Here is a 27,646-nt window from a genome sequence, read left to right on the forward strand (position 1 = left end):
GAGTCTGAAGGGTTTCCAACTGGGACCAAATGTGCATTATTTAGCAAGTATTCCCCTATGCTTTGCTAATTTTAAGATGGCGTCTGGATGCCGGTACTGAACTGGGGTGGGCACAATAAGAAGTCTTAACAACACAAGGTTAAAGTCTAATAGGTTTATTTGAAATCGTAAACTTTCGGAGCGCTGCCCCTTCATTGGGTGAATTGGAGGCAGGTTCACAAACACAGCATATGTAGCAGAGACACAATTGCAAGATAATTACAGATTGGAATGTGAAGAATGGTTGGAATGCGAGTCTTTACTAAAGTGAAGGGAAATCGGGGGGGAAAACTCTCCACTGGTTGGAGACATACCCGGCACAAAGGAAGACGTGGTCCCTGGAGGTCCATCACGAGTCCAAGGATGAATTCAGGAGTTCCTCAGGGCAGTGTCCGAGTTCAAAGCATCCTCAACTGCTCCACCACTGAGCCTCCCCCATCACGAGATAAGAAGTGGGGATGCCTACCGATGACTGCTGTTCAGCACCACCCACGACTCTTCAAATACCAAAGCAGTCTGAGAGCGTATGCAGCAAGGCCCGGGCAACACCTAGGCCTGGGCTGACAAGCGACCACTAACACTTGTGCCATGCAATGACCCTTCCAACAAGAGAGAATCCAACCATCACCCCCTGACACGCAACAGCATTACTATCACTGAATCAAAATCCGGGATGTTGCCATTGACCAGAAACTGAACTAGACCAGGTATACAAATACTGTGGTTACAAGAGTAGGTCAGAGACTGGGAATTCTGCGGCAAGTGTCTCACCTCCTGACACCCCAAAGCCCATCCACCAGCCACACGCCACAAGTCAGGAATGTGATGGAATACTCTTCACTTATTATTGGCTGAATAATAGGTAGCAGGGAGTAATGGTGAACGGGTAATTTTCAGGATGGAGGAAGGTGTGTCGTGGTGTTCTCTAGGGGTCTGTATTGGGACTGTTCATCTTGGAGAGAAGAAGGCTTAGAGCAGTGCTTCTCAAACTATCTGATGTGGCGGACCGGCAGTTTTTTTTTCAATGTGCCAGGGACCGGTGAGCGAAACAAGCCAATCCAGGATTACTGTCTCTTTCTTTTCTGGAAACACTCCACGTACCGGCACACTTTGAGAAGCACTGGCTTAGAGGATATTTGATAGAATAGTTCAAAATCACGATGGGGCTGGACAGAGTAGATAGGGATATATTGTTCCCGCTCATAAAAGGATCAAGAAAGAGAGGGCATAGATTTAAAGTGATTTGCAAAATAAGCAAATATGATGTGAGAACAAAGCTTTTCACACGAGTGGTTCATGTCTGGAATGCACGGTCTTCAAGTGTGGTGGAGGCAATTGAGACATTTCAAGAGGGCGTTAGATGATTACTTGAATAGAAACAATGTGCAGGTTGTGGTGAATTTTTTTTTAAAATTTCCAATTAAAGGGCAATTTACAGTGGCCAATCCACCTATACTGCACATCTTTGGATTGCGAGGGTGAGACCTAAGCAGACATGAAGATAATGTGCAAACTTCATATGGACAGTGACCCTGGGCCCGGATCCAAATCGGGTCCTTAGCGGCGTGAGGCAGCAGTACTAACCACTCCACCATCATGCCGCCCCAGCGTTTGCAAGTATATAACAAGGGAAGAGAGAAGCTAAAGTAAACTTTGGTCCTTTAGAAGCAGTGACAGGAGAAACTATGATGGGGAATGAGGAAATGGCTGAGATATTGAACAAATAATTTGTCTCTGTCTTCACAGTAGAAGACACAAATTACATACTGGAATTAGAGGGTAACCAAAAGCTAATACACCAGATAAGGGCTTGTGGAGTTGAGGGTCATATATTAGCATGGATAGAAGTAGGGTAAGGAAAAGGAAGCAGAAAGTAGGGGTAAATGGGACACATTAAAGTTGGCAGGCTGTGATGCTTGGAGTGCCACAAGGTTCAGTGCTGAAACCTCAGCTATTTACAATCCATATTAATGATTTAAACAAAAAGACTGAGAAAAAATTATTTAAATTTGGTGTAGATACAAAGCTAGGTTGGAGGACAAGCTTTGAGAAGGACTGAATATGCCACAAGGAGATAGATAGGTTAAATGAGTGAGCAACAAGGTGGCAGGTGGAGCATATTGTTGGGAAGTATGAAGCTATTTACTTTGGGAGTAAGTCTAGGAAATCAGAACATTTTTAAAAGGCGTCATCTTATAAATGTTGGCATTCAGTGAGCCATTGGTGTACTTGTATGGAGAACACAATGTTAGCATGCAGGAACGGGAAACTTTTAAGAAGTCAAATAGTACATTGGCTTTTATTGCAAGGGGATTGGAGTGCCACAGTAAATTAGCATGATTACAATTGTACATGGCTGTGGTGAGATCACACCTGGAATGCATTCTATCGTTCTGGTCTCAATACTGAGGAAGGATACTTGCATTCGAGGCAGTCCAGTGAAGGTTCACTAGATTAGTTCCTGGATTGAGAAAGTTGTCCCATGATGAGAAGTTGAGTATCTCTTATCTGGAGTTGCGAAAAATGGGAGGTAATCTCATTGAAACATAGAAGGCATGATTCTCCCAGCCCCGCGCTGGGCTGGAGAATTGGTGCAACCGTGCCGTGCCGCCACGACGCCGGGGCGTGATTCTCCGAGGTGCAGAGAATCGGCGGCATTTGTGGCGCCGCGCCAAACGCGCCGCCGGTCGCGGGCTGCTGTACGAGGCCGGGCCGCCGATTCTCCGGCCCAGATGGGCCGAGTGGCCGCACAGAAAAAGCAGAGTCCCGCCGGCATCGTCCACACCTGGTCGCTGCCGGCGAGAGCTTTGCAAGAAGGGTCGGGGGGGGGGGGCGGCCTGTGGGGGCAGGGGGAGGGGGGCTCCGATGTGGTCTGGCCTGCGATCGGGGCCCACCAATCGGTGGGTTGGCCTCTTTTTCTCCCCCCCGGCCTACTTTGTTGTGCGTCCAGCCCCAGAACCCCCACGCGATGTTGCGTCGGGGTCGGCGCGTTCCGTTAAGCCACCGCGCATGCGTGGGTTGGCGCGTTGCCACTGCGCATGCGCAGGTTGGTGCCGCCCCCTGTGCACACCAGGAAGTGAGGCTGGAGCGGTGTGAACTGCTCCAGTGCCATGCTGTCCCCCTGTGGAGGCCAGAATCGTTAGTGCCTGCGCCCGTTTCGCTTCGTCGTGAAACACGACGGCATTTGGAGAATCGCACCCAGAAAATTTTGAAGAAGCTTGACAAGCTTCAGTTTGAAATGATTGACAAGAGGTTAATCATATCAAACTGAGGTGAGGAGAAATTTCTTTGCTCAAAGGGTTGCAAATCTGTGGAATTCTTTACTACAGCAGGCTGCTGTAAGTGTTCAATTGTTGACTACTTACGGCTTCGACAAACATATTTTTCTCAGGGAACAAAAGGGATACGGAGAGTGGGCAGGACAGCAGAATTGAAGCCGAAGAGGGGCAGCACGGTGGCACAGTGGTTAGCACTACTGCCTCACGGCACTGAGGTCCCAGGTTCGATCCTGGCTCGAGGTCATTGTCCATGTGGAGTTTGCACATTTTCCTCCTGTTTGCATTGGTTTCGTCCGCATAACCCAAAGATGTGCAGGGTAGGTGGGTTGGCCATGCTAAATTGCCCCTCAATTGGAAAAAAAAAAGGAATTGGGCACTCTAAATTTATTTTAAAAAAAGAATTGAAGACAAAGATCAGCTTTGATCACGTTGAATAGTGGAACAGGCTCAACAAGGTGTATGGTCTACTTCTAGTTCTTATGTCCTTAGGCAGATGATAATATATTTTTGTTCATTCGTTTGGGGCTTTCCTGGGGAGTCAAAGAAGGAGAGGATACAGAGTGACTGTGGAACGGAGCAAATGGTGGCAACTTGGCATATGAGAAACTTGAGAGGGGGTGAAGAGTAAGATGAGCAGAAGCAATAGTTGACAGGAAATGGTGACAAAATGGGTTGGAAAAAGGGAGAATGACAGGATATTAGCATTTAGGGGAGATTGTGTCATAGTGTTAATTGCCACTAAACTAGTAATCCAGAGACCCAGGCAAATCTCCTGTGGTATCTGCATTATTTGTTTAAGGACTTTAATAGTCGACAGCAGTGATAGGTAACCTAGGCTCCTTCATCTCACTAGGCCGCAAGACTGAAATTGGGCATTTTCATTAACTATGATCCATGAATAAGATTTAATACGTTTAATACATGCCGAAGGGCAGAATGGTGGCGCAGTATTAGCATTTCAGTCTCACGCTGCCGAGGTCCCAGGTTCGATCCCAACTCTGGGTCATTGTCCGTGTGGAGTTTGCACATTCTCCCCGTGTTTGCGTGGGTTTCGCTCCCACAACCAAAGATATGGAGGCTAGGCGGATTGAACATGCCAAATTGCCCCTTAATTGGAAAAAATGAATTGGGAACTCTACATTTATATATTTTTTTAAATACGTCCCGAACATTTCAGAACTAGTTATAGAAAATATTTAATCATTAATATATTTATAGAATTGTCATCAACCTCAAATGGTAAACACAAAAAATATCAATGCCTTAATTAGACACAGGGAGTGCATAGCTCTGACAGTCAATGTTGTGTGCAATCAGCATGCACCTCACTTCTTTATGTGCATATCACTTTAGTCATACTGTAGGAAATAAAGCAACGCCGATGGAAATAAGCAGAATCTGGCAACATTGCGCGTGGGCAGCGGTCAACAAAATGCCTCGTGAGCCACACCTGGAATTCTGATGGACCACAGGTTGCCCACTACTGGTTTACAGCCATGCTAGCAGATGTGGACAGCAGCTTGGATACATCATTGTACACACCTAGTGTTCTGTATGTCCAGTGTTGTATTCTGGAATATATAGAACAACTTGATGAAGTGACCAGGAAGATTGATGAGGGCAGGGTGGTAGTCGTAGTCTATATGGACTTCAGTAAGGCCACACAGCAGGCTGCTCTGGAAGGTTAGCTCATATGGAATCCAGGGAGAGCTGACAAATTGGCTTGATGGTCGGAAGCAGAGGGTAATGGTGGAAATATATGTGTTGGACTGGAGGCCTGTGACTAGTGGTGTGCCTCGGGGGTCAGTGCTGGGCCCATTGCTGTTTGTTATCTATATCAACAATTTGGATGAGAATATACAAGGCATGATCAGTAAGTTTGCAGATGACAGTGAAATAGTTGGTATTGTAGACAGTGAGGAAAGTTATCAAAAATTGCAACAGGATCTTGACCAGCTGGGGAAATGGGCCATCAAATGGCAAATGGAGTTCAATACAGATAAATGTGAGGTGTTGCATTTTCGAAAGTCAAACCAAGGTAGGACTTTCACTTTGAATGGTAGGACCTTGAGGAGTATCATGGAGCAGAGGGACCTTAGAGTTCAGGTGCATGGTTCTCTAAAGGTGGAGTCACAGGTAGATAGGGCAGTGAAGAAGGCTTCTGGCATGCTGGCCTTCATGAGCCAGGGCATTGAGCATAGAAGTTGAGAAGTTATGTTGCAGTTGTACAGGACGTTAGTGAGGCCACACCCGGAGTATCGTGTTCAGTTTTGGTTGCCTTGCTATAGGAAAGATGTTATTAAACTGGAGAGAGCGCAGAGGAGATTTGCAAGGATGTTGCCAGGATTCAAGGGACAGTGTTATAGGGAGAGATTGGACAGGCTTTGGGGCATAGGAAACTGAGGGGTGATCTTTTCGAGGTGTATAAGATTACAAGAGGATTGGATAAGGTAAATGCACTCAGTCTTTTTCCCAGGGTTGGGGAATCGAGAACTAGAGTGCATAGGTTTAAGTTAAGAGGGAAAGACTCAATGGGAACCTGAGGAACAACATTTTTACATAGAGGGTGGTATGTATGTGGAATGAGCTACTGGAGGAAATGGTTGAGGCAGGGACATTGATAACATTTAAAAGTCATTTTGACAGATCCACGGATAGGAAAGGTTTAGAGGGATATGGGCCAAAAGCAAGCAAATGGGGTTAGCTTAGATGGGCTTTTTGGTAGGCATGGACCAGTTTGGGCTGAAGGGCCTGTCCCCATGCTATAGATTCTATGATTCTGTGATTCCCATGTCCAAAAGATGCGTTTATTCATCTAATTCTGTCATTTCCTGGAGCAGCCGTTCCCGGAATGGCCAAAAGCCTGATTCCTTGTTTAATGAACAGCAGTTGAAGCCTACGATAGTTTAGCGGTGTGTAGTACAAAAAGATCTCCATGTGAAACTACACTGACCTACCACATTGCCTGCACAGCAAGCTATCCATGTAGATTATTTATTTTCTTTGGCACAACGCTTGTGTCATGTACAGAAGAAGCTGACTTCCTCTTACTTTCATTTCTACCTTTGCACACTGATTCTGAAACTATTCTCTGAATAGCTGTGAAGGGTTTGCTTTATTTGCATCAAGGTGATGAGTACGAACAAGGGAGGCTTTGCTCCACATAATTGGTGCAAATCCCAGCTCAACCCAGAGGAGACTCATTGAAAGTGAAAACTAACCTTTGTGAGGACTTAATTCACATACAGGGTACTCCTGATCAGGCCTACTGGAAAGCTGCCAAGTACATGTTCGTGTAGGATAATGATCCGTTTTGATGGAAGGCTGACAGTCTGAGTTTAGAACAGTTCTTCAGAGGTTTCTGAGATGCAAACCAGACTGTAAAATTCCGACTTCTTAAATATAGGGGCCAATTTGTTTTCTACGTCCTACATGATAACCATTTTTTCAAGATGTTTTTAACAGTTGCAAGTATGCACCACAATAAAACCCATGTCCCCACCCTATGTACTGGCCCCCTCTTTCCCCTGAATAAATGTCTTGTCCACCCATTGTCTGTAATCTTAAGACTAAATGAAAGAGTAAAAGTTTGAAACAACTCTAAATATAATCCTCCAGACTTCTTGGCTACTCAGTCTAAATCAAACCTAATTGCAACTTGGCGAGATACTGATTGTTACGGGAACATCCCCAAATTACACTCTTAAACTGATTTGAAACCACCGATTGCTTACAGATGTAAGGGAACATCTGTAATTGCTGATGGGTGTATCATTAATGTCAGACTTGGCAAAAGTGACGACCTAAAGTGAAGTAATTCTCCTTCCCTTCTCTTGCTCAGACCCTGGGAAACTGGAAAATGTGCAAGTCCATTTCCCTCCTGCAATAGAAGTAAACTGAGAGATATGTTTACAGAGAACCACCCTTTGAAGTTTGTGTACCTTTAGTATTTGGTATAATTGTTGACTTGGCGGGGTAGCATGGTGGTGCAGTGGTTAGCACTGCTGCCTCATGGCACTGAGGATCCGAGTTCGATCCTGGACCCTGGTTACTGTCTGTGTGGAGTTTGCACATTCTCCCCATGTCTGCGTGGGCCTCACCTCCCCCCCCCCCCCCCCCCAACCAAAAAGATGTGCATGGTAGGTGAATTGGACACTCTAAATTGCCCCTTAATTGGACAAAAAGAATTGGGTACTATAAATTAAATTAACGTTGACTTGTCGTTTCTGAAGGGCCACAAATCAGTCTGACAGGTGATTATGTTTTAAACGTTTCTGATGTCTCTACAACTTTTTGATATTGGGAAGTTCAAAACTCACTGAATGCAGTGTTGTTCAGCATGCCTAAGTCCTGACTTACAGTACCCAAAAGGAATTCTTCGAGTCTTTCATGTTCTATTCAGCCCTCGAGGGGTTTATTTCAAAACATGGCTGTCAAGTTATTATATCATCTAATATACTATTTCTAGAAGCAAAGAGAAAATGCTAGCAGCACGCAGCAAGTTAGCCTTTATTTCAGCATCTTATCAGTACTATTAAAACAGATCATCCAGGTTTTCTAGCAGGAGAGTGTTGTTTGAATGAAACAAATCATGCAAATGGCACAAATGTCACATTAAATCTTTAATTTGTCTTGGGCACCGAGTGACACTCGTACGATTAAATTGCTGAATACAATGATGTGATCAGAGACATGGAATAAGTTGATATTTAAGCTCACTGACCTTTTACTGTATCGTAAAAATGACTGCAGGCAATAGCTACAATTCTGTCTGATTCCCATTATCAGTACTGCTCGATCTTTCACTTTGAATTTTATTCCTAGTTATTGATCTCCAGTGGCACTACACTCACATTCAAAACCAAGTGTAATCTTCTAGCTGAAATGTTGAATGTGTAAATTAGTCCACAGGTCACCATTTTAAAGTAATTTTCTGTTTCTCTAATGCTTTGGTTTTTGCAATGATTTTTACTGTTAAATAGAAAAAGTACTGCAGTTCTGCAAACCTGAAAGTAGCTTGTTAAACAACACAGGGTTCCTTTGTATTGTAGACAAAACTGCAGTGCCTCCACTGGAGGAAATGTGAAATTGCAGTGTTCAGTTTATGTAACGGTTCAGATTTTAGTGGTGCTTCCTGTCCATTATGCTTACAGTCGCTCACAGACTTCGAGGAGGCATTTGGGCAGCAATTTCTGGCTCCCAGAGATCCTTGAATGACCTGACTGAATTCCAGAGCAGGCCAATTTCTGCTTCTAATTGGTATTTTAGCATGTTTACAGCGGGGCACAGTCTAAAGGGACTTTGTGGAATGTGTGACCAGGGCAAGCAACAGAGTACTTTTCAACCAATTAGATTGAAGAAATTCCACTGAAACACCCAGTCTAAACTAGGGCAATTGAGATAAAGAAAGACGTGATAAGAAACAGAAAGAAGTTGTTTTTGAAATAGATTGTGTTAAATCCTGCAGCAATAACGACTTTCTGAAGAAATGAGAGTCCACATTTGTAAAATTAAGTTTTTTGTGTCAAAGACGTTGTTTGGCAATGAGTTTGACGCAAGCTGTTTAAAATTCATTTGCATCTGAATACACCAGTTTCTGCTGTGTTTAGTGGCTGAATAACACAACTTATGTCCTTAATGTTGCGCCTATTTGTTTAAGTACTAACTCACTCATCCAATTTCCTAAGTACTGTTTTTTAAAAAGAATTTAAGCCTTCTTTACAAGATGGCTGCGTTGTTGGAGAGCTTGCAGATATTAGACACAGAGACTTGGATAATGCATAGTTTGAATCTCAGTCTGGGCTGACCATAGCTGGAATGGTGTTTGGGTTCTGTAGTTGGCTTTAGGGCCTCTGACCTAGATTCAGGAGGAAATCAACCAGTTTTTCCATTCCAAAGAGACCTTCCTCAAAGGTGCTGCATGCATATCAGTCTCAGTGAGGGCTAACTTAGACATGATTTCTCACAGTTTGATCACACGCTGCCTGGACACCCATTTAAGTACAGCTGACACTCCAGAGTCCTACGTACACCAACTTGAGACAGTGTCTTCAGAAGACTAGGGGGTCGTACTTTAGGGAAGTAAAAAGATTTTTTATCTTTGAAGAAACAGTGCTGTTTCTCGTAGTCCATCATGCACAGATGCATAGGTTTTGCTTTCCACTCCTGTTTGTTGTTGTGCATTTTTCTGTCTTTCACTTCCATGGGCAAAATGTCATAGATTTAATATTTTTACCAGGATGGGTTTTCGCAATACAATTAATCCCTTGCATGTTTAACTCAAGAATATCTGTCTGGTTTGTTACTTACAAGACAGCACACAGTCGTGTACAAACTAAATTGACAATGTTACACCTTTTAAAGAATGTTAACATCTTGTTAGAGCTAACTGGGGAGTGGGAAAAGAGGAGAGTAATTTACCCCTTCTCATTTGGTCTTAACAATAAAAAAAAATCTTAGTTATCTAATAATATATATTAAACAACTTTGTTCGAGTGCAGGGCTTTGATAAATACTGGCATTTCAAATGAACAAATAATTCGAAGTAAGTAATTTTGCCTGTTGGTTAGTTCAGGATGAATCTTAATAAATCTCATTGAACATTGAAGTTCATGAACAACATCAAGGTTAGCACTATGGAGAAGGTGAAGAAATACTATGAGCAGTGACACAATAGTAAGCATTTTGATATAACCTCTCTCTTGATATTTTCTGGCAAAGAATCTCTGTACAATTGTTGCTTGTAGCGGTAATGAAAACAACAAGACCTCAAGTGGGGTTTCCCCTGCCACTCGCTAGATATTGTGCCAAGGTAATTATTGCTGTGTTGACTAATGCCGTCAGAAAGAACGAGCTAAATAATGGTTCAGGAACAGCACCTCGGGCACACCGAAATATGCACAGATAGAGATCATCGACTGCAGTGTTAAACATAATAGTTGCTCAAAGTGCAAACCTTAGAAACGAGACACATTAAATATAACCAACTGCAGATGAATAAAATGAAGGGCTAATTAAACGTTCTGGGCTTAATTTACTTTTATTTTGCACTGAAAACTGGACATGCTCCACTCTTGAAAATGGGGAGCTGGTGGCGTGGTGGGAATGTCACTAAACTAGTAATCAAGATGCCCAGACTAATCCACTGGGGATATGGGTTCAAATCCCACATGGCAGCTGGTTGAATTTAAATTCAGTTAATAAATCTAGAATATAAAGCTGTTCTTGATTATGGTGACCATGAAACTATAATTGATAGTTGTGCACAAATACGCTTTAGGGAAGGAAATCTGCCTCCCTTACCCAGTCTGGCCTACATGTGACTTCAGACCCACAACAACAATGTCGCTGACTCTTAATTGGCCTCTGAAATGATTGAGCAAGCCATTCAGTTCAAGGACAATTGCAGCACAGCGGCATCCACAACCCATGAAAGAATAAAGAAAAAAAGAAATGGGTTATGTTTGTAGAGGGCACTCCCTACCAGGTTGCTGAACAGAGTGGTGGAGGCCAAATATCTGGTCATCTGGCAGGAATGAGACTAATCTGGGATATGGCCCGGATGTATAGCTTTTGGCAACCTTAATATTTACAACCAAGTCTCACTCCATGACTGGATGGCCAAGGAAAGCTTATTTCTTCATGCAGCCAAACAGGTTGAGTATCAACTTGTGTATCGTTCCAACACATACCAGTGACAGGTAGTTAGAGCAGCAGAGATTCCTGGTCAGCCATGAGATGGAAAGAACCTTGAAGCCACTACTAGTACTAGACATGGCTCCAGACTATAACAATGTAAAAAAAAGTGCACCTTACCATAGCAACTCTAACTGGGGTGCCGGTTGGCTCAGTTGGCTGAAGGATTCGATTGGTGCCAACATCATGGGGGTTCATTCCCTGTTCCAGCTGTGGTGGGTTATGTATCTGTCTTCTTGCCCAACCCATCAGGGAATTGTGGTGCCATGGGTTGGATATGCCTTCGGGCAGGGAACTCAAGACTCGTATTTGCAACATTTGACAATGTTTCTATGAGGGGAAATATCTTTCCGAGAACTATCATCCTCCCTCAATGGCATAATTGCAGCTCAAGTGCTGTGGTGTTCAATTTATATTTCAAATGATTTAACTTCCGTTTGACCTTGCATGCTCTGATATCCAGTGAGTAGGCTTGCTTTGGGCCTGCCCAGGTACTTAAGCTGAGATGCCGAGATGCCATTCCTGTAGATTTTGAGGGTTCTTCGATTCAGTGTTTTTTTTTTAAATTTAGTGTACCTGTAATGAACTCCAATTGGCTTTATTGGTTGGCCAATTGGAGTATGAGCTCCCTCAATGATAGCACATTGAGGGGGCCCATATAAGCACCTGCGTAGGCTTTGTGAGCCAGTCTTAAGTTGACTGGACTGCTAGCAGCACTGTTTGTAGCTGCTCCTGTAATATCGTTATTGTAAATAAATATTGGTGTGGTGACGGAACTCCTGCCTCCCGTGGATTACTACAGTACCCAATTCATTTCTTTCCAATTAAGGGGCAATTTTAACATGTTCAATCCACCTACCTTGCACATCTTCTTCGATTCAGTGTTAACGAGGCTAAATTGGTACTAGTTGATCAAAACAGCTACAGTGAAACAAGATTGTGTTCTTCAGTTGCAAATTGCAGTCCAGCCCACTGCACCTTCAATGTAAGGGTGTCGAATTATTTTTGGCAAGATAAGCAGTACTATAAGGATGCTACCAGTTGTGAGTTGTGAAGAAACACTGTGTTCGTGTCAACAGCATGGTGGGATTCTGATATTGGAGGTTCATAATTGCAAAACGAAAGTGTGTACAAATAAATTGATCTAAAATGAATGCATGTAATAGGTGAAGTGTTTTAACATCTGTATCATTAAAAATATACGTGGGTCCTCATTGTTTTTGAATTTATATCAAAAAACATTTAATGGGTTAAATTGCATTGTCCCCGTAAGAAATCAAAAAGATTCAACTTCAGCATGGGTTAGAGACGGGGTTACATTCTTTGTCCCGTGCTTCCTGAGAGCTCGGCTCCTCACTTGTAGTACTATGGAAATTACCCTCAAACGTGTTATATGTTATATAAATATACAATTCCCTGGCTAAGGGTGGAAATGGAACCAATCTTTCCTCAGCAATTATTTAGAGTTGTACATAACAAGAAAGTGCCTCATAAACCATCCAGCAGTTTTGGGTTGTGCCTGTTTATAGGGGAACAAGTGAACCCCTGTTAATGACTGCCACCTGCATACAATGAAGCACAATATGCAATTATCAGTGGATAATTGCTTTACACGGTGCATCATAGTGCTGTACAGACGAGGTGCAGTAGGTTTTCATGAGATTACAATTTCTTGGCCCGATGAAAGTGGTTGGCTGCACCATTTAGGTATGAGTCTCAGTTTAATTTAAACAGCAGGCTGTTAACACCAATGAGAAGAAGGACATTCTATGGGCAAGGAAAAAGGGGGTGATAAACTTGTTGGGGCTTCCTCGGAACTGGAGAAAATAAAGTCCACGGATGATGAGCTGATCCCTTGGGGAAGTCCACGAAGGGTTGAGACCTGGGGTAGACAGGAGTTGAACTTCTGAGGCAAGAAGAGCAGTAATATTCTGTCTTGTCCCACAAAAAGCCTCCAAAAGCCTACCCATAAACTCTGAGTGGCTACCAGCTAGGCTTCTCAATGGCAAATGCCCTTGGGCAAAATTGTCCCATCAAAATCATGGTTGTCCACCTCTAACACTCGATGAGCACAGTCTTGGCATATGGTATGGTGATTGCCAGGCAGTAGTTCCACTCTGCCACAGAACCAGTAGATTTAGATTTAGATTTAGAACAGTACAGCACAGAACAGGCCCTTCGGCCCTCGATGTTGTGCCGAGCAATGATCACCCTACTCAAACTCACATATCCACCCTATACCCGCAACCCAACAACTTCCCCCTTAACCTTACTTTTTAGGACACTACGGGCAATTTAGCATGGCCAATCCACCTAACCCACACATCTTTGGACAGTAGTACACCATCTGGATTGTACATTCTGGGTGGACCTACGTGGACAGAATAGAAATCGAATATTGAACGATCATTGAATCAAGTTGTTTTTATACCACATGGCTGTTCGAGACATGTGCAGGACACTTGGATCAGAATGTTTTAACTCCAAAGTTAATGTTAATGCTTTTGTAATTAAGAATAATTGCACTTCTATTGTCAATTTTCCACCTTTTTAAAGTTTCTAAAGGTGCTTGGATCAACACGGATCTTGATCGAATATTTAAAGTTTAATTTACTCTCCGGTTCTGTTGGTGAAGGGGAAAATTGGTGTCAAATTGGTCTTCAGCCATAGAACAAAACAATCAATTCACGATTGGCCGAGACCAACTTCACCCCAAATGAAAACAGAAAATATGGTATAAACTCAGCAGGCCTGGCATCATTTGTGAAGAGAGAAACATCATTAACATTTTGAGTCCATATAATTCTTCTACTGAACTGAAGAGGGGTAGAAAGTCATTGAATTATGTCCTCAGAGAGGGAGGGGTGAGACAGAATGGAAGGTCGGAGCTAAGGAGAGATCTCGCCAGTATGATCTGAATACTCTTCTTATTGAGTCAAGTGTAAATAGAGCAGTTTATGTTGAATGTACCTGCCACATATTGGTATCAGACCAGAACACCACATGTCTAACAATAAAAACTCAAGTTTATATTATAGAAGCACGTTGAAGGTAATAAGGTGCAACAGATAAAGGTACCAAATCATGCACATTCAGTCATTCAAATCAGAACAATGCCGACTTAACTAATTGTCAGTAAGTGTAATGCAGCCAGGTGTGTGATGAAGCTTGTGCACGTTTTGAAGTACAGCAGAGATTGAAACTGAATTTCTGTCTGAGATGACCTTACCTCTGGGGTCAGTAATATAATTGAACTTTGTAATTTTGAAAGTTGTAATTTAGTTAGTGTCAGAAAACGTCTGTTTGATTAGGCACATAAGAATTGGGAGTGGCTGTTGGCATTATAGCCCCTTGAGCCTGCTCTACCATTCAATAAAATCATGGCTAAACGCCCCCCACCACCTCCATTTTCACACCTCTGTTGGTGTTTTTCCCAACCAGTGACGCCAATAATGTTGCTCTGTTTCAGTCTCAACAGCATCGCCAATACTGTGGGTATTCCTATTTATCTTAGTGAACCACAAGCCTTCCCTTATATTGATCATATGACCACACAACCAGTTAGTTAGTTCAAAAGATGGTTTATTTACATACATAAGGGTTACCTCAACATGCAAACACAATATCTACTACGCGTTAAACTACACCTATCAGCTACGGTAACCTATACTTAACTTCAGGGCGACCGGCACTGTGCAAATGGATAAGGCCTTTATCTGGATTTCACTTGGCTGGTTCGAAGAAAGTGGCTCTGTCTCTGCTGGGCTCATCCGTCAGGTAGCGATCGTTGGTCTTGAACTTGGTTGGCTGTTCCTGCTATAATTGGGTTGGCACAGGCCAGATCCAAAAGAGACAGAACACATGGCTGTGTCCTTATCCCTCTGGGATTTCACGCTCTTTGGGGCGGTCCTTAACTTTGGACCCAATAGTTCGACAGGGCTCTGATCACTCTCTTCGATTTCGGCAAATAAAGGGGTGGGTGCCTTGGTAGCTGGGCGGGTCCTTAGCGGTCATTGACCTTGGCAGTTGCGCTTTCTGAGTAAGGGGAGTGGCGTCCATCAGTCTGTGGCTGTACCGGTTGCTTGATTGGAGTTCTATTGTCCTGGGAAAATGGGCCATTAAAATGCAAACGAGCAGGGGTTTCAATCAGGTCTGGTTACCTGTGTTTTAGATACACATAGGCTGTGTATCTGTCTGAGTCCTGGGTTACCATAATTCCCATGGTCCTTTGCAGGTGGACATCTTAGATGACTACACCTCGTGCTCCTAGATTCTGTTAGCATCCAAAAATCTCCATCCTGATCTTAGTTCTTACAATGGAGGGAGTGCAGCGAAGGTTTACCAGGCTGATTCCTGGGATGGTGAGATGTGGAGAGACTAAATCGGTTAGGATTATATTTATTGGAGTGGGAGGGGATCCCATAGAAATTTACAACATTCTAACAGGATTAAACAGGGTAGATTCAGAAAGAATGTTCCCGATGGTGGGGGAGTCCAGAACAAGGGGCCATTGGTTGAGGATGAGGGGTAAACCTTTTAGCACTGCGGTGAGGAGAAATTCCATCACACAGGAAGTGGTGAATCTGTGGAATTCGCTACCACAGAAAGAGTTGAGGCCAAAACGTTGTGTAATTTCAAGAAGGAATTAAAGACACAGCCCTTGGGGCTAAAGGGCTCAAGTGATATGGGGGGAAGGCGGGATGGCGGGATCAGGGAATTGAACGATGATCAGCCGTGATCATAATGAATGGCGGAGCAGGCTCGAAGGGCTGAATGGTTTCCTCCTGCTTATATTTTCGATGTTTCTATGTCATTAACTGAAACCTCTGAGGTAGAGGATGGCATGACCCTTTGGTATACCCAAATCTTTGGTTAATAAGAGGCTAGAATTAGAGGAGTGTACATATCACAGAGGGTTGTGAGGCCGGAGGAGATACAGAGGTGGTGGGGGGGGGGAGTTGACGAAACCATAGAAGGATTTGGAAACAAGGTCATTTTCTTCAAATGGACGAGTTGCCTCTGGAGATGCGGCAGGTGATGGCAGCTTGGTAAATTTATACTAATGAGGCCCAGAGCTAATTTTCAAGCTCACCTTGGGCCTTCTGCTTCAGGATTGGGTTGCAGCTGCATTTGACACCTTCACTCCTGAAATGGATATCCTTGAATTTTTACTGAGATTTTAAACTGACACCATGCCATCCTCTGTTCAGGTGACCATTACAGGTCCGAGTATCCTTTGAAGAACTCGGGGTTCCCTCAAGTATCCAAGACCGCTTTCTCTCCTCAGTTAATGTCACCAAAAGTTACATTCAATGGCCATTCATCGTGTTGATGTTCATGGGACATTGATGGCAACGTTAACACCTCAAAAGTAATTAATTTTTGAAATGATGGGAGATTTATTGATTAGTGGATTGTGTGGTAATTTTTTTTCTTTCTTTAAAAATAAATTTAGAGTACCCAATTAATTTTTTTCAATTAAGGGGCAATTTAGCGTGGTCAATCCACCTGCCAGACACATCTTTGGGTTGTGGGGGCAAAACCCATGCAAACATGGGGAAAATGTGCAAACTCCACACGGACTGTGACCCAGAGCCGGGATCGAACTTGGGGCCTTGGCGCCGCGAGGCAGCAGTGCTAACCACTGCGCCATCGTGCTGCCCTGGACTGTGTGATAATGACTTCATTTGTAAATGGGAGTATATCTCCAGAGGTAAATACTTTACCTCATCACGTTTATGCCAGTACTAATGTTGCCCTTAAAACTCATTTGGTTCTCAACATTTAAAAACATTTTTTTATTCAAATTTTTGCATAATATCAACAACAAAGACAGAATTTTTTTTTTTTACAAAGAACAGAAAGAACACCCCCCCCCCCCCCCCCCCCCCCAACTGCGCATACACAGCAGATAAACTAACACCCATCATTCCCCCAAAACATCTGCCCGTCCCTTCAATAGACAGGACAGAAACCCCCCCCCCCCCCCGCGTATACACAGAAGAGGAAATGAATTAATGCCCGACATTGGCACAGAACAACTATGCCCGTCCCTTTAGTACAAAACAACAAAACATCCCCCTCCCTCCCCCCCGGGTTTCTGCTGCTGCTGGCCTGTTTCTATTGTTCTGCCAGGAAGTCCAGGAATGGCTGCCACCTCCTGAAAAACCCCTGCACTGATCCCCTTAGGGCAAATTTCACCTTCTCTAGCTTGAGAAACCATGTCGTTGACCCAGGCCTCCACGCTTGGGGGCCTCGCATCCTTCCACTGAAGAAGAATCCTCCGCCGGGCTACCAGGGACGCAAAGGCCAGAACACCAGCCTCTTTTGCCTCCTGCACTCCCGGCTCCTCCGCAATCCCAAATAGTGCGAGCCCCCAGCCCGGATTGACCCTGAATCCTACCACCCTCGACAACATCCCTGCCACGCCCTTCCAAAATTTCCCCAATGCTGGACATGCCCAGAACATATGGGCATGATTTGCTGGGCTCCCCGAGCACCTAATACAGCTGTCCTCACTCCCAAAGAACCGGCTCATCCTTGTCCCGGTCATGTGAGCCTTGTGCAGCACCTTAAACTGTATGAGGCCAAGCCTCGCACAAGAAGAGGAGGAGTTCATTCTCCCCAGGGCATCCACCCACGTCCCCTCCTCAATCTCCTCACCCAGCTCCTCCTCCCATTTACCCTTCAACTCAACCGAGGCCTCGTCCATCTCCTGCATCACTTGGTAGGTTCTCAACATTTTTAACTAACCATCAATTAGCACTATATATATATAGCTGAAGCAGTAAGAGAGAAGTAATAATAATTACTTGATTAGTCTGTGTGAAATGAACTGCAGCATATGTTGGAGTTATTGACCCATAGTGATCTGATTCAGTGATCAAACCTACTTCTGACAATAACGATTATTATCTCGGGGCGGGTTAGCACTGGGACTGCGGTGCTGAGGACCCGGGTTCAAATCCCAGTCCTGGGTCACTGTCTGTGTGGAGTTTACACATTCTCCCCATGTCTGCGTGGGTTTCACCCACACAATCCAAAGATGTGCAGGTTAGGTGGGGATGAGAACCTTGGTGTATTGTTCATATTCCATACTGTAGGCACATTGGTGGTGATGGTTGGGGGTAGGTAGGTGGGTGTTGCCAATGGTGTGGGGGGAGGGGGGAGGGATGGTGGCAGAGGAAATATTGAGTCAAATGCCAGGGAAACCAATACACTGGGCCACTTTGCCCAGATGCTGCATGTTGTTTAAATTGCACCTATTCAGACAAGTGGGGAGTTATTTAATCATTCTCCAAGTTGAGCCTTGCAGATCGTGGAGAAAATTTACAGTGATGGAAGGTGAGCCGCTTGCTACACAGAGCTGGTGCCTTCCTCTCTTCAGTCGAATAGATTGTAACCACATTGCATTGGCTGACATATGAAGATTGACTATTTGAAGGCAGTGCATAAGGGTTTGATGGAACCATCCTCTCAGCACAGCTTTCAGGACTGACAAAGTTCTTAGAAGAGATATTGCAGCATTAAAGAATTTATGCAAGAGTAACGTTAGGGGCATCATAATTAATGGCATCATATGACTGAGTAAACTATGCCTAAAATGCAAACTGTGTAAGAAATGCAAAGAATGTTTTTCAGTTTATGTTTTCTGATTAATTTGTATCCTGATTTAAAAGAAAATGTTTTTTTTTAAAAAACAGATAAACTGTGTTACCTTCCCGCATCCAGACACGATGCCCGAACAGCAGCTGCTCAAACGGGATGATTGGAGCTACTGTGACTACTTCTGGGTAAGGAAAGTTTTGTCACCTTGCTTGTAACTAGAATCTGGGCTCGCAGGGAACGCTAGATATTCATTTGCAGCACATCCAGCTATAACCCAGCGATGACTGGTTCTGCGTGCATTTTTCATTTTCATTTTTTCACCTTCAGAATTGTGTCATTATGTAACTGGCTCGGAGACAAATTTAAGTGAAAGAATCAAGAAATTATAGACAATTAAAGTTGTCTCCAAAATGAATGCTATGTGACCTTAATGTTTGGTTTTATTGTAATAAATAAAGCTAGGAGCTGACTTAGTGAAAGAGGCTAGGAACATGAGGACAGAAACTCTCCAGGCCAGTGTCATGATTCTCTCAAGTTCTCACTATCAAAGCTTAAACCAAATATTTCAGCTTGAACCTATCTACCTCTCTTTTTTTAATATCCTTCTTTGTGCTTTTTTTCTCTCATTCTTGCTGTCTTTTGATTTGTTCGTTTCCTCTCAAGTTATTTTCTGTTTTCTTTCTTTAGGTCACCCCTCCCCGTGCCCCTGACTATGCAGACACGACCCCAGCCCTCTAAACGTCTTGCTCTAGAGCTGAATGTAATGAGGTGTGTGTGAAGGTGCTCGTTGAAATGAAGAGAGATGTTCAATTATATAGCGCCTTTCATTATCTCAGGATATCACTAAGTGAATGAAGTAATTTGACGTGTAGTCTATGCTGTAATGTAGGTCAGGAAATGCAGCAGCCAGTTTTTAGCGATATTTTTGAGGGATAAATATTGTCTGTGACGGGTAGAAGCTGCTGTTTTGGACTTTGTGCGTCCACTTGAGATGGCAGACAGGGTCTCCATTTAATATCTTACCCGAAAGACTCTGGCTGGGTTCTCTGTTGCGAGTCTGCCCCGCTACTGCTACAAGTGAGGACGGAGGTTTTGGCACGCCATTCGCTGGAATTTAGAAGAATGACGGGGATCTAATTGAAACGTGTAATGTTCTGAGAGGGCTGGACAGACTGGATGCAGGGATGTTTCCTCTAGTAATTAGAGTCTAGTTGGAGGATCTTGAACAAGGGATGACAGTCTCAGGAGACCATAAGACATAGGAGCAGAATTAGGCCACTTGGCCCATCGAGTCTGCTCTGCCATTCAATCATGGCTGATATTTTTCTCATCCCCCATTCTCCTGCCTTCTCCCCATAACCCCTGATCCCCTTACAGGGTAGGCCACTTTGGGCTGAGATGAGGAGAAATCTCTTCACTCAGAGGGTGGTGAACCTGTGAAATTCTCTACCGCAGAAGGCTGTGGAGGGCAAATAACTGAATATATTTAAGAAGCAAATAGATAGATTTCTGGACTTTAAAGGTGTCAAGGGGTATGGGGAGAGCGCTGGGGTACTGTATACAGATAGAGGATCAGCTATGATCACGTTAACTGGCAGAGCAGGCTCAAAGAGCCGAGTGGCTTACTGCCCTTCCTATTTTTTATGTTTGTCTCAGTACTGCACTGGTGTAGCCTGGATTTTGTGCGCATGGACCTAGAATGAGACTTGAACCGACAAACCTCTTACTCATAGGCAAGATGCATCCATTGAAATATAGCTAACGTTGATGAATGAGTAGAAACATGAAAACAAAGAAACTAGGAGCAGGAGTAGGCCATTTGGCCCTTGGAGCCTGCTCCACTGTTCAATGTGATCATTGCTGTTTTTGTAGCGTTTTAAATTTTCCAGTGCCACTCAGCACTGTCTGACTGGTAGTACCACTTTCTGGCTAAGCGAATGTGCAAACAAAACTCCCAATGACCAGTGAGGCAGGTTGAACAGAACAAGAATGGCATGTGAAACTTGGACCTTAAAAGGAAGCATCAAATAAACTGAACCGTTAGCGGTTACAACTTTTGAACGTGTCAGCTTTCGGGCTGCACACCGTGCAACACAAACAAAGCTTCCTTACCGAAATAAATGAAAACTAAGGTACGCGCTCTGAACATTCTTTTTCCTTATTTCTCAACAGGCAGACAGAAAGGAGACCCAGAGCAATAGCACAATTACTGGATTTGAGATTATCCTTGTGAAACAACTCAAGGGCAAACAAATGCAGAAAGAAATGGCAGAGTTTATTCGGGAAAGGTAATCACATGAATATGTCACTATATGTTTTTTTTTGCAATACATAATCAAACCATGCCTTTCCTTGGGGATGAGCCCACTTTATGAGCGATGCAGCAATGAAAGGATTGGCCACAAGTGTTAAGATGATATATTATTATTTATCCTCTTTCATACATTGCAGAGGGAATTGACAAGAAGCTATATAATACTGTACGTTGAATATTAAACTTGTTCAACTTAGTTGCCTTTCTTTTGCTTCTGATGCTGTGAATTTGCAGCATGCCTGCTTCCTTTGTATGACAGGGAGAGCTTATAACTTTACAGCCTTTGAGAAATATACAGACAGCCTGTTGTATGGTTTGTATGAAATATTCTTTCCTGAGATAATGTGATGACTGAGTGTTCAATCTAAGGCTCATGCATGAACAATAACAAGATAAGTGGAGCTTCTGATTGGTGCACAGGCCCATTTTCCTTCTGTTTTCTGCATTCCATTGAGAGAAGAGAAAGACCTGGGGTGGGATTTTCCAGTCCTTCATGCCAGCTGGGATCTTCCGGTCCCGCTGAAGGCAACTTCCTGTGGTGGGATCCCCGGTGGCGGGTACGGGAGAGCCAAGCAAGGCGCTGTAGACATGGGTGGGACCAGAACATTCTGCCGTTAACCAATGGTGTGTTTGCTGCCAGAAACCATAACCCCCCGCTTTGTAAAATCCCACCCTTATATTTATAGAGAGCCTTTTGCTACAACAGGACATCCAAGCTGCTTTTGAAGACAGTCTCTGTTGCAGTAGCTTATATGCACACAGTGAGGGCCCATAACTGCCAATGTGATAATAGCTTGTAATCTCTTTATGGAGTGAGGTTGGCTGAGAGATAAACATTAGCCAGGCCACTGGGGAACTCCAGTGCCATGGAATCTCTTGCACCCATCTGAGAGGGAAGACAGGGCCTTGATCCAATGTCTTACCCACCTCTAACCGTTCAGGATCCCTCATATTTTTGTTCAAGCCCCAGGGGGAGCGCTTGAACTCACAACTTGCTGGCTTGAGGCGTGAGTGAATCACTGAATTGTGGCAGACTTTCTGAAAGTACTTTCCTGGCTTCACCCGCTGGGAGTGCAGATTGTAACAGTGGGCAGCGTACTAACCATTTCCTGATCCATGCTCTTCTCTCAGCAAAGTTTTTGCAACAGGAGAGCTGATTTTGACAATCAGTCCTAGTTAGAGCCAGATACGTCCTGAGGCAATGCATAGACCTGGACTGCCTGCTCGGTTCACAAATCCAATATTCAGTCATCTATCTCTCTGCTTATATCTGCCTCCTGCAATCCTTTTCTCCGGCTGGCTGGCTGAGAATGGAAGTGCAGGGGTGCATAGAACAGTACATTTGCTGTGTGCCATAATTTAGGGGGAGATGAGCTGTAACCACATTATGAGCATCACTGGCACAGTGTGTTTCAGGTAATTATATATAGGGGTGATTCTCCAAAATGGAGAATAAGTGTTCTCGCCGTCGTGAACGCCAGGCGCCACAGGGGGCCAGCACAGCGCTGGAGCGGTTCAGGGACCTCTTCAGCATGCTGGCCCCATCGCAACTTGGCGTGTGGGTTCAGGGGCCGGCCGCGCAACAAAGTAGGCCTGGCCGGGGGGGGGGGGGGGGGGGGGGGGGGGGGTGAGGTCGGGCCGCCAATCGGAGGGTCCTGATCGCAGGCTAGATCCCATTGGAGGCAACCCCAGTGAAGGAGCGCTTTTCCCCGCCCCAAAGGGCGCCCCCCGACCCTTCGCGCAGAATTCCTGTCGGCAACGGCCAGGGGTGAACGGCGCCGGCGGGATTCTGCTTCATATGCGCGGCCGCTTGGCCCATCCGGGCTGGAGAATCAGCGGCCCCGCCGACTGCGTCAAACGCACCGGCGCAAATGGCGCTGATTCTCCGGACCTCGGAGAATTGCGCACCGGCGTTGTGGCACGGTTGCGGCGATTCTCCGGCTCGGCGTGGGGCTCGGAGAATCAAGCCCATAGGGGTTGGTTTTAAGTTCCAAAAGTTTGGAACCCAGTATGTTCCACCCAATTTGTCTTTCCATGATGGGGTAAGATGTAATGCAGGCAGCAGACTGACTGCAATCAGCCTCCCTCCCAGTGGGAACAATTATCAGTTGTGGGTGACACTTTCTGTACTTCATTAATGGATACATTCTGTACAGTTATTCCCTATCAACACATTTAGAGAAATCCACAACTGTTTTGGACCATCCACATTTTTGGATTAACCCGTATTTATTTCAGTTGGTTTTGATTTCACTCTTTCCACGTTGGACACCCCATAGTCACTTCCTGAATTATAAATAGATCAGGGCCACTGCTTTGTTTGTCGCTGCAGATTAATTTATTCCTAATCTAGGACTAAAGTTCGGCACAACATCGTGGGCCGAAGGGCCTGTTCTGTGCTGTATTTTCTATGTTCTATGTTCTTTTTTCTAGCAAGATTATCTGTGTTTCTGCATGTTATGTGCTATAGCCATTTCCTGCTAGCCCAGTAAGATTAAATGTCTTGCTAGTCAAAAGCAGTCCTCCCCTGCATAACCAACAGCCAGTGCTCCCAAGAAAAACATAAGCATAACTGGATACAGAGCTAGTTTGATGCCATCGTAAGGGCAGAAAATCCCAAACTCAGGAATGTCCCTGTAATTCAACCTACAGCAAATTCAGTACAGAAATTTCAGAAGGATTTACAACTGTCTTGGATATTGGGTCTTTTAAATTGCATAGCTTGAATCCACTCACTCGATTTTGGACATTCATCCGCAGCAACTTGGTGGGTGCGCTTTGCATTTACTGTTTTACAAATAAGTGGTGTTAGTTAATACTGTAAGAAGTCTGAACACCTTCCGTTCAGAGTGTATGCGTACTGCCTAATATCTAACAATATGATAGTTTAACCCAGGAGTGCAACAGTGGTATTCCTTTGTGGTTGGGAGAGGATATGTGAGTCCTTCTCCTTCAGTGGTCCAAAAGCAAATGCTTGGTGAGCCGAGGCCAGATACGAAGCAGTAACTTACTTTGTTTCACAGTATGTGACCATAGAAATCTATAGTCAGCACATTCTCCCTCTGTCTGCATGGGTCTCACCCTCACAGCCCAAAATGATGTGCAGGGGAGGTGAATTGGCCACACTAAATAGCCCCTTCATTGAAAAAAGAATTGGATACTCTAAATTTATTTTTAAAAATCCACAGTTATCATCAATTTCACATTTCTATGAACAGGCGCCGGAATGTGGCGACTAGGGGCTTTTCACAGTAACTTCACTGAAGCCTACTTGTGACAATAAGTTATTATTATTATTATTATTATTATTATTAATGTAAGTTTGCTTTATGCAATAATGAGAATAATCAAGAAACGTGCCGCACTGTGCCACGTTATCGTGGATCGTCCTGCTTGACTGGAGCAGATTAAATCCTATATTACCACTCCATTCTAATCTTTTAGCCTTTGATGGACTTTCACAGTCTTCTATTTAAAAATTTGGACTGAATCCCTGTGTCTCTGTTTGCTATCCTCTGTTCATAGCAAAAAGGAACAGATTGCCCCTGCCGAGCTCCCAAGACAAAGATCCACCCAACACAATTGTTGTCAGGTGTTTATTGATTGAGAATATGAGCTAACAAATTGTTTTTTGTTTAACATCTTCTAGACGAGCAAATTTCAATAGCTCATTAACCGCCGATCATTTGAGAATTTTAAAACTGCGTAAATACAGTATTGTTCAAAATGTAAACAGAGCATTATTTTCCATGTTTTCTTGGAAATTTCTTGAACTGTAACACAAGAATATTGAATGTATATTGGATGATAGAAATGTGACACATGTTTCACACATGCACACATACAAATGCATCTATATATGCACACAATGATTATAATGTTTCAAATTGCTGAATTTTGTTCTGGAAGTTAAACATGTTCATGTTTTCTGCGGCACAGTAGTTAGAAGTGCTGCCTCACGGTGCCAGAGATCCAGCTTCAATTCAGGCCTTGGGTCACTGTCTGTGTGGAGCTTGCATGTGCTCCCCATGGACGGGATTCCCCCCCCTCCCCCCCCCCCCCCCCCCCCCCCCCCCCCCGGCCGGGTCGGAGAATTGCCGGGGGGAGAGGGGGCGTGAATCCCGCCGGCCGCCGAATTCTCCGGCACCGGAGATTCGGCGGGGACGGGAATCGCGCCGTGCCGGTCGGCGTCCGCTCACAGCAACCCCCCCCGGCGATTCTCTGGCCCGCGATGGGCCGAAGTCCCGCTGGTTGTTTGCCAGTCCCGCCAGCGTAAATTAGACTAGGTCCCTTACTAGCAGAACCTGGCGGTGCGGGTGGGCTCCTTACTAGCGGCCCCTGGCCCGCGATTGAGGCCCACCGATCCGCGGGCGGGCCTGTGCCGTGGGTGCACTCTTTTCCAACGCGTCGGCCGTGTTAGCCTCCACAATGGCCGACACGTAGGTGAACCCCCCCCCCCGCGCATGCGCGGGGATGACGTCAGCAACCACTGACGCTCCCACGCATGCGTGGACCCGCTCCGGTCGGCGGAGTCCCTTCAGCCTCGGCTGGCATGGTGCCAAAGGCCTTCCACACCGGCCGGCGGGGCGCAAACCACTCCGACGCCAGCCTAGCCCCCAAGGTGCGGAGGATTCCGCACCTTTGGTGTGGGCCGACGTTGGGGTCTTTCACGCCACTCCGTCCCGCCGGGACCCCCCGCCCCGTCGGGTGTGGGAGAATCCCGCCTATGTCTTTGTGAATTTCCTCCAGGTGCTCTGGTTTCCTCCCACAATCCAAAGATGTACAGGTTAGGTGGGGCTACGGGGATAGGGCAGGGGAGTGGACATAGGTAGTGTGCTCTTTCAGAAGGTTGATGCAGACTCGATGGGCTCCTCCATCTGCAATGTCTGGATTATGTGGGATTTCAATGTAATTGTGGTTTTATCAACAGATGTACTTCATTTTAAGCCCACAATTATAGGATTTATGGCTGATTTCCTTTGTGTGTTTCCCTGTCAGACCTGGAGTAGATATTGTGATATTTTGTGCAGAGAATATTGATCCAGTCAGTCAGCTCTCCTGCTTTTAGAATCAGAGAATAAGATAAAATGGTGCTGGCCATTCAGCCATTATACCTGTGCTGCCTCTTTGGCAGAGCTATCAAATTGATCCAAGTTTCCTGCTCTTTTATGTGTTTTTGTTCAAACGGAAATAACATCAGGCAGCTTACTTAAAGGGCGCACTTACTTAAGGGCAGCATGATAGCACTGTGGCTTCACAGCGCCAGGGTCCCAGGGTCAATTTCCTGCTGGTTCACTGTCTGTGCGGAGTTTGCACGTTCTCTCCGTGTCCGGGTTTCCTCCGGGTGCTCCGGTTTCCTCCCACAGTCCAAAGATGTGCAGGTTAGGTGGATTGGCCATGATAAATTTCCCTTAATGACCAAAAATGTTAGGAGGGGTTATTGGGTTACGGGGATAGGGTGGAAGTGAGGGCTTAAGTGGGTCGGTGCAGACTCGATGGGCCAGATGGTCTCCTTCTGCACTGTATGTTCTATGTACTATGTGCCATCGCCCTTAAGCACAAATGGTCAGGGTAAAACTGCATTTACAGAATATGTTTTACATTTATACAATATTCTACAATGTGTGTACAGGACAATGCTTTGACCAGGAGCATGGGAATGGGAAGTTATCCTTTGTGCTGTAAGAGATATCTAATCAGAGAAATATCGTACTTTTGTTCTGTTCAAAGGATTAAAATTGAAGAGGATTATGCCAAAAACCTAGCAAAGCTCTCCCAGAGCCCACTGGCAGGCATGGAGGAAGGGTGAGTTCAACATTTCATAGTCATTTTTTTGTTCCTGAACTTTATTGTAAGTTTGAAGTGAATATGTTTTTAATTGGAACTGCAGTCATGAGATGATTTGTGTTTTTGTAAGTAGAGATTTCAAGCCGAGCTGGCCACTGTAAAATTAGGACGTGGCACAGTTCAGTCAGGCAGTCCCTTCTAGCAGCCAAACATACAGGAAGGATTTGGGTATCTGCATGATAAGGTGCACATTTCCTAACAAGAAGAATTCCATCAGGTGCACTGTGGTCGAATAAGAAATTTTATATATTCTTCTTGTATTTGAATTAATCAGGAACAAAGCAGTGATTGACATTCTGTCCTCGTCATTGGGATGTCTTTGTTAATAATTTGTGAGGACAATTGTCTGTGGGACGAATTGAACAGATCAATCTAACCAAGATCCATAAATTAAAAGGAGAAGGCAGATTAGAAGAAGCCTGAGAAGACCAGTTTTGGATACCTCCTGACCACCTCCCTTAAACATGAGGACATACAGAGAAGTTATCTTAAGGCGGCGCAGTGGTTAGCACTGCTGCCTCACGTCACTGAGGACTCGGGTTAGATCCCTGCCCCGTGTGGAGTTTGATTCTCCCCGTATCTGTGTGGGTCTCACCCGCACAACCCAAAGACGTGCAGGGTAGGTGGATTGGCCACATTAAATTGCACCCTTAATTGGAAAAAAAGAAGAATTAGGTACACGAAATTGAAAGAAAAAGTTAGCCTTCATGAGAGAGTACTACCGTAATCAGATGCCAGGATTGGTCATTTGGTCTAAATGCAAATTTCCATATGATTGAATTGTAATTTTGTCTGTGTCCAAGGGGCATTGTGTTAATTGCCAATCTCTATTAGAATGAGAGACTTGCATTTATATAGCACCTTT

General features: G+C 44.6%; 1 protein-coding gene across 3 annotated transcripts in view; it reads left to right on the forward strand.

Annotated features, from left to right (window-relative positions):
* gas7b (growth arrest-specific 7b) overlaps positions 1–27,646 on the forward strand; it is a 489,810-nt gene that overhangs the window by 393,011 nt on the left and 69,153 nt on the right. For all 3 annotated transcript variants that reach the window (XM_038777399.1, XM_038777398.1, XM_038777400.1), the window contains 3 exons: positions 18,716–18,805; positions 20,793–20,908; positions 26,665–26,739. In XM_038777399.1, coding sequence (XP_038633327.1) covers positions 18,716–18,805; positions 20,793–20,908; positions 26,665–26,739 — 281 coding nt within the window. The remainder of the gene's footprint in view (positions 1–18,715; positions 18,806–20,792; positions 20,909–26,664; positions 26,740–27,646) is intronic.

This window comes from Scyliorhinus canicula, chromosome 18 (assembly GCF_902713615.1).
Source record: "Scyliorhinus canicula chromosome 18, sScyCan1.1, whole genome shotgun sequence".
Classification (NCBI taxonomy): Eukaryota; Metazoa; Chordata; class Chondrichthyes; order Carcharhiniformes; family Scyliorhinidae; genus Scyliorhinus; species Scyliorhinus canicula.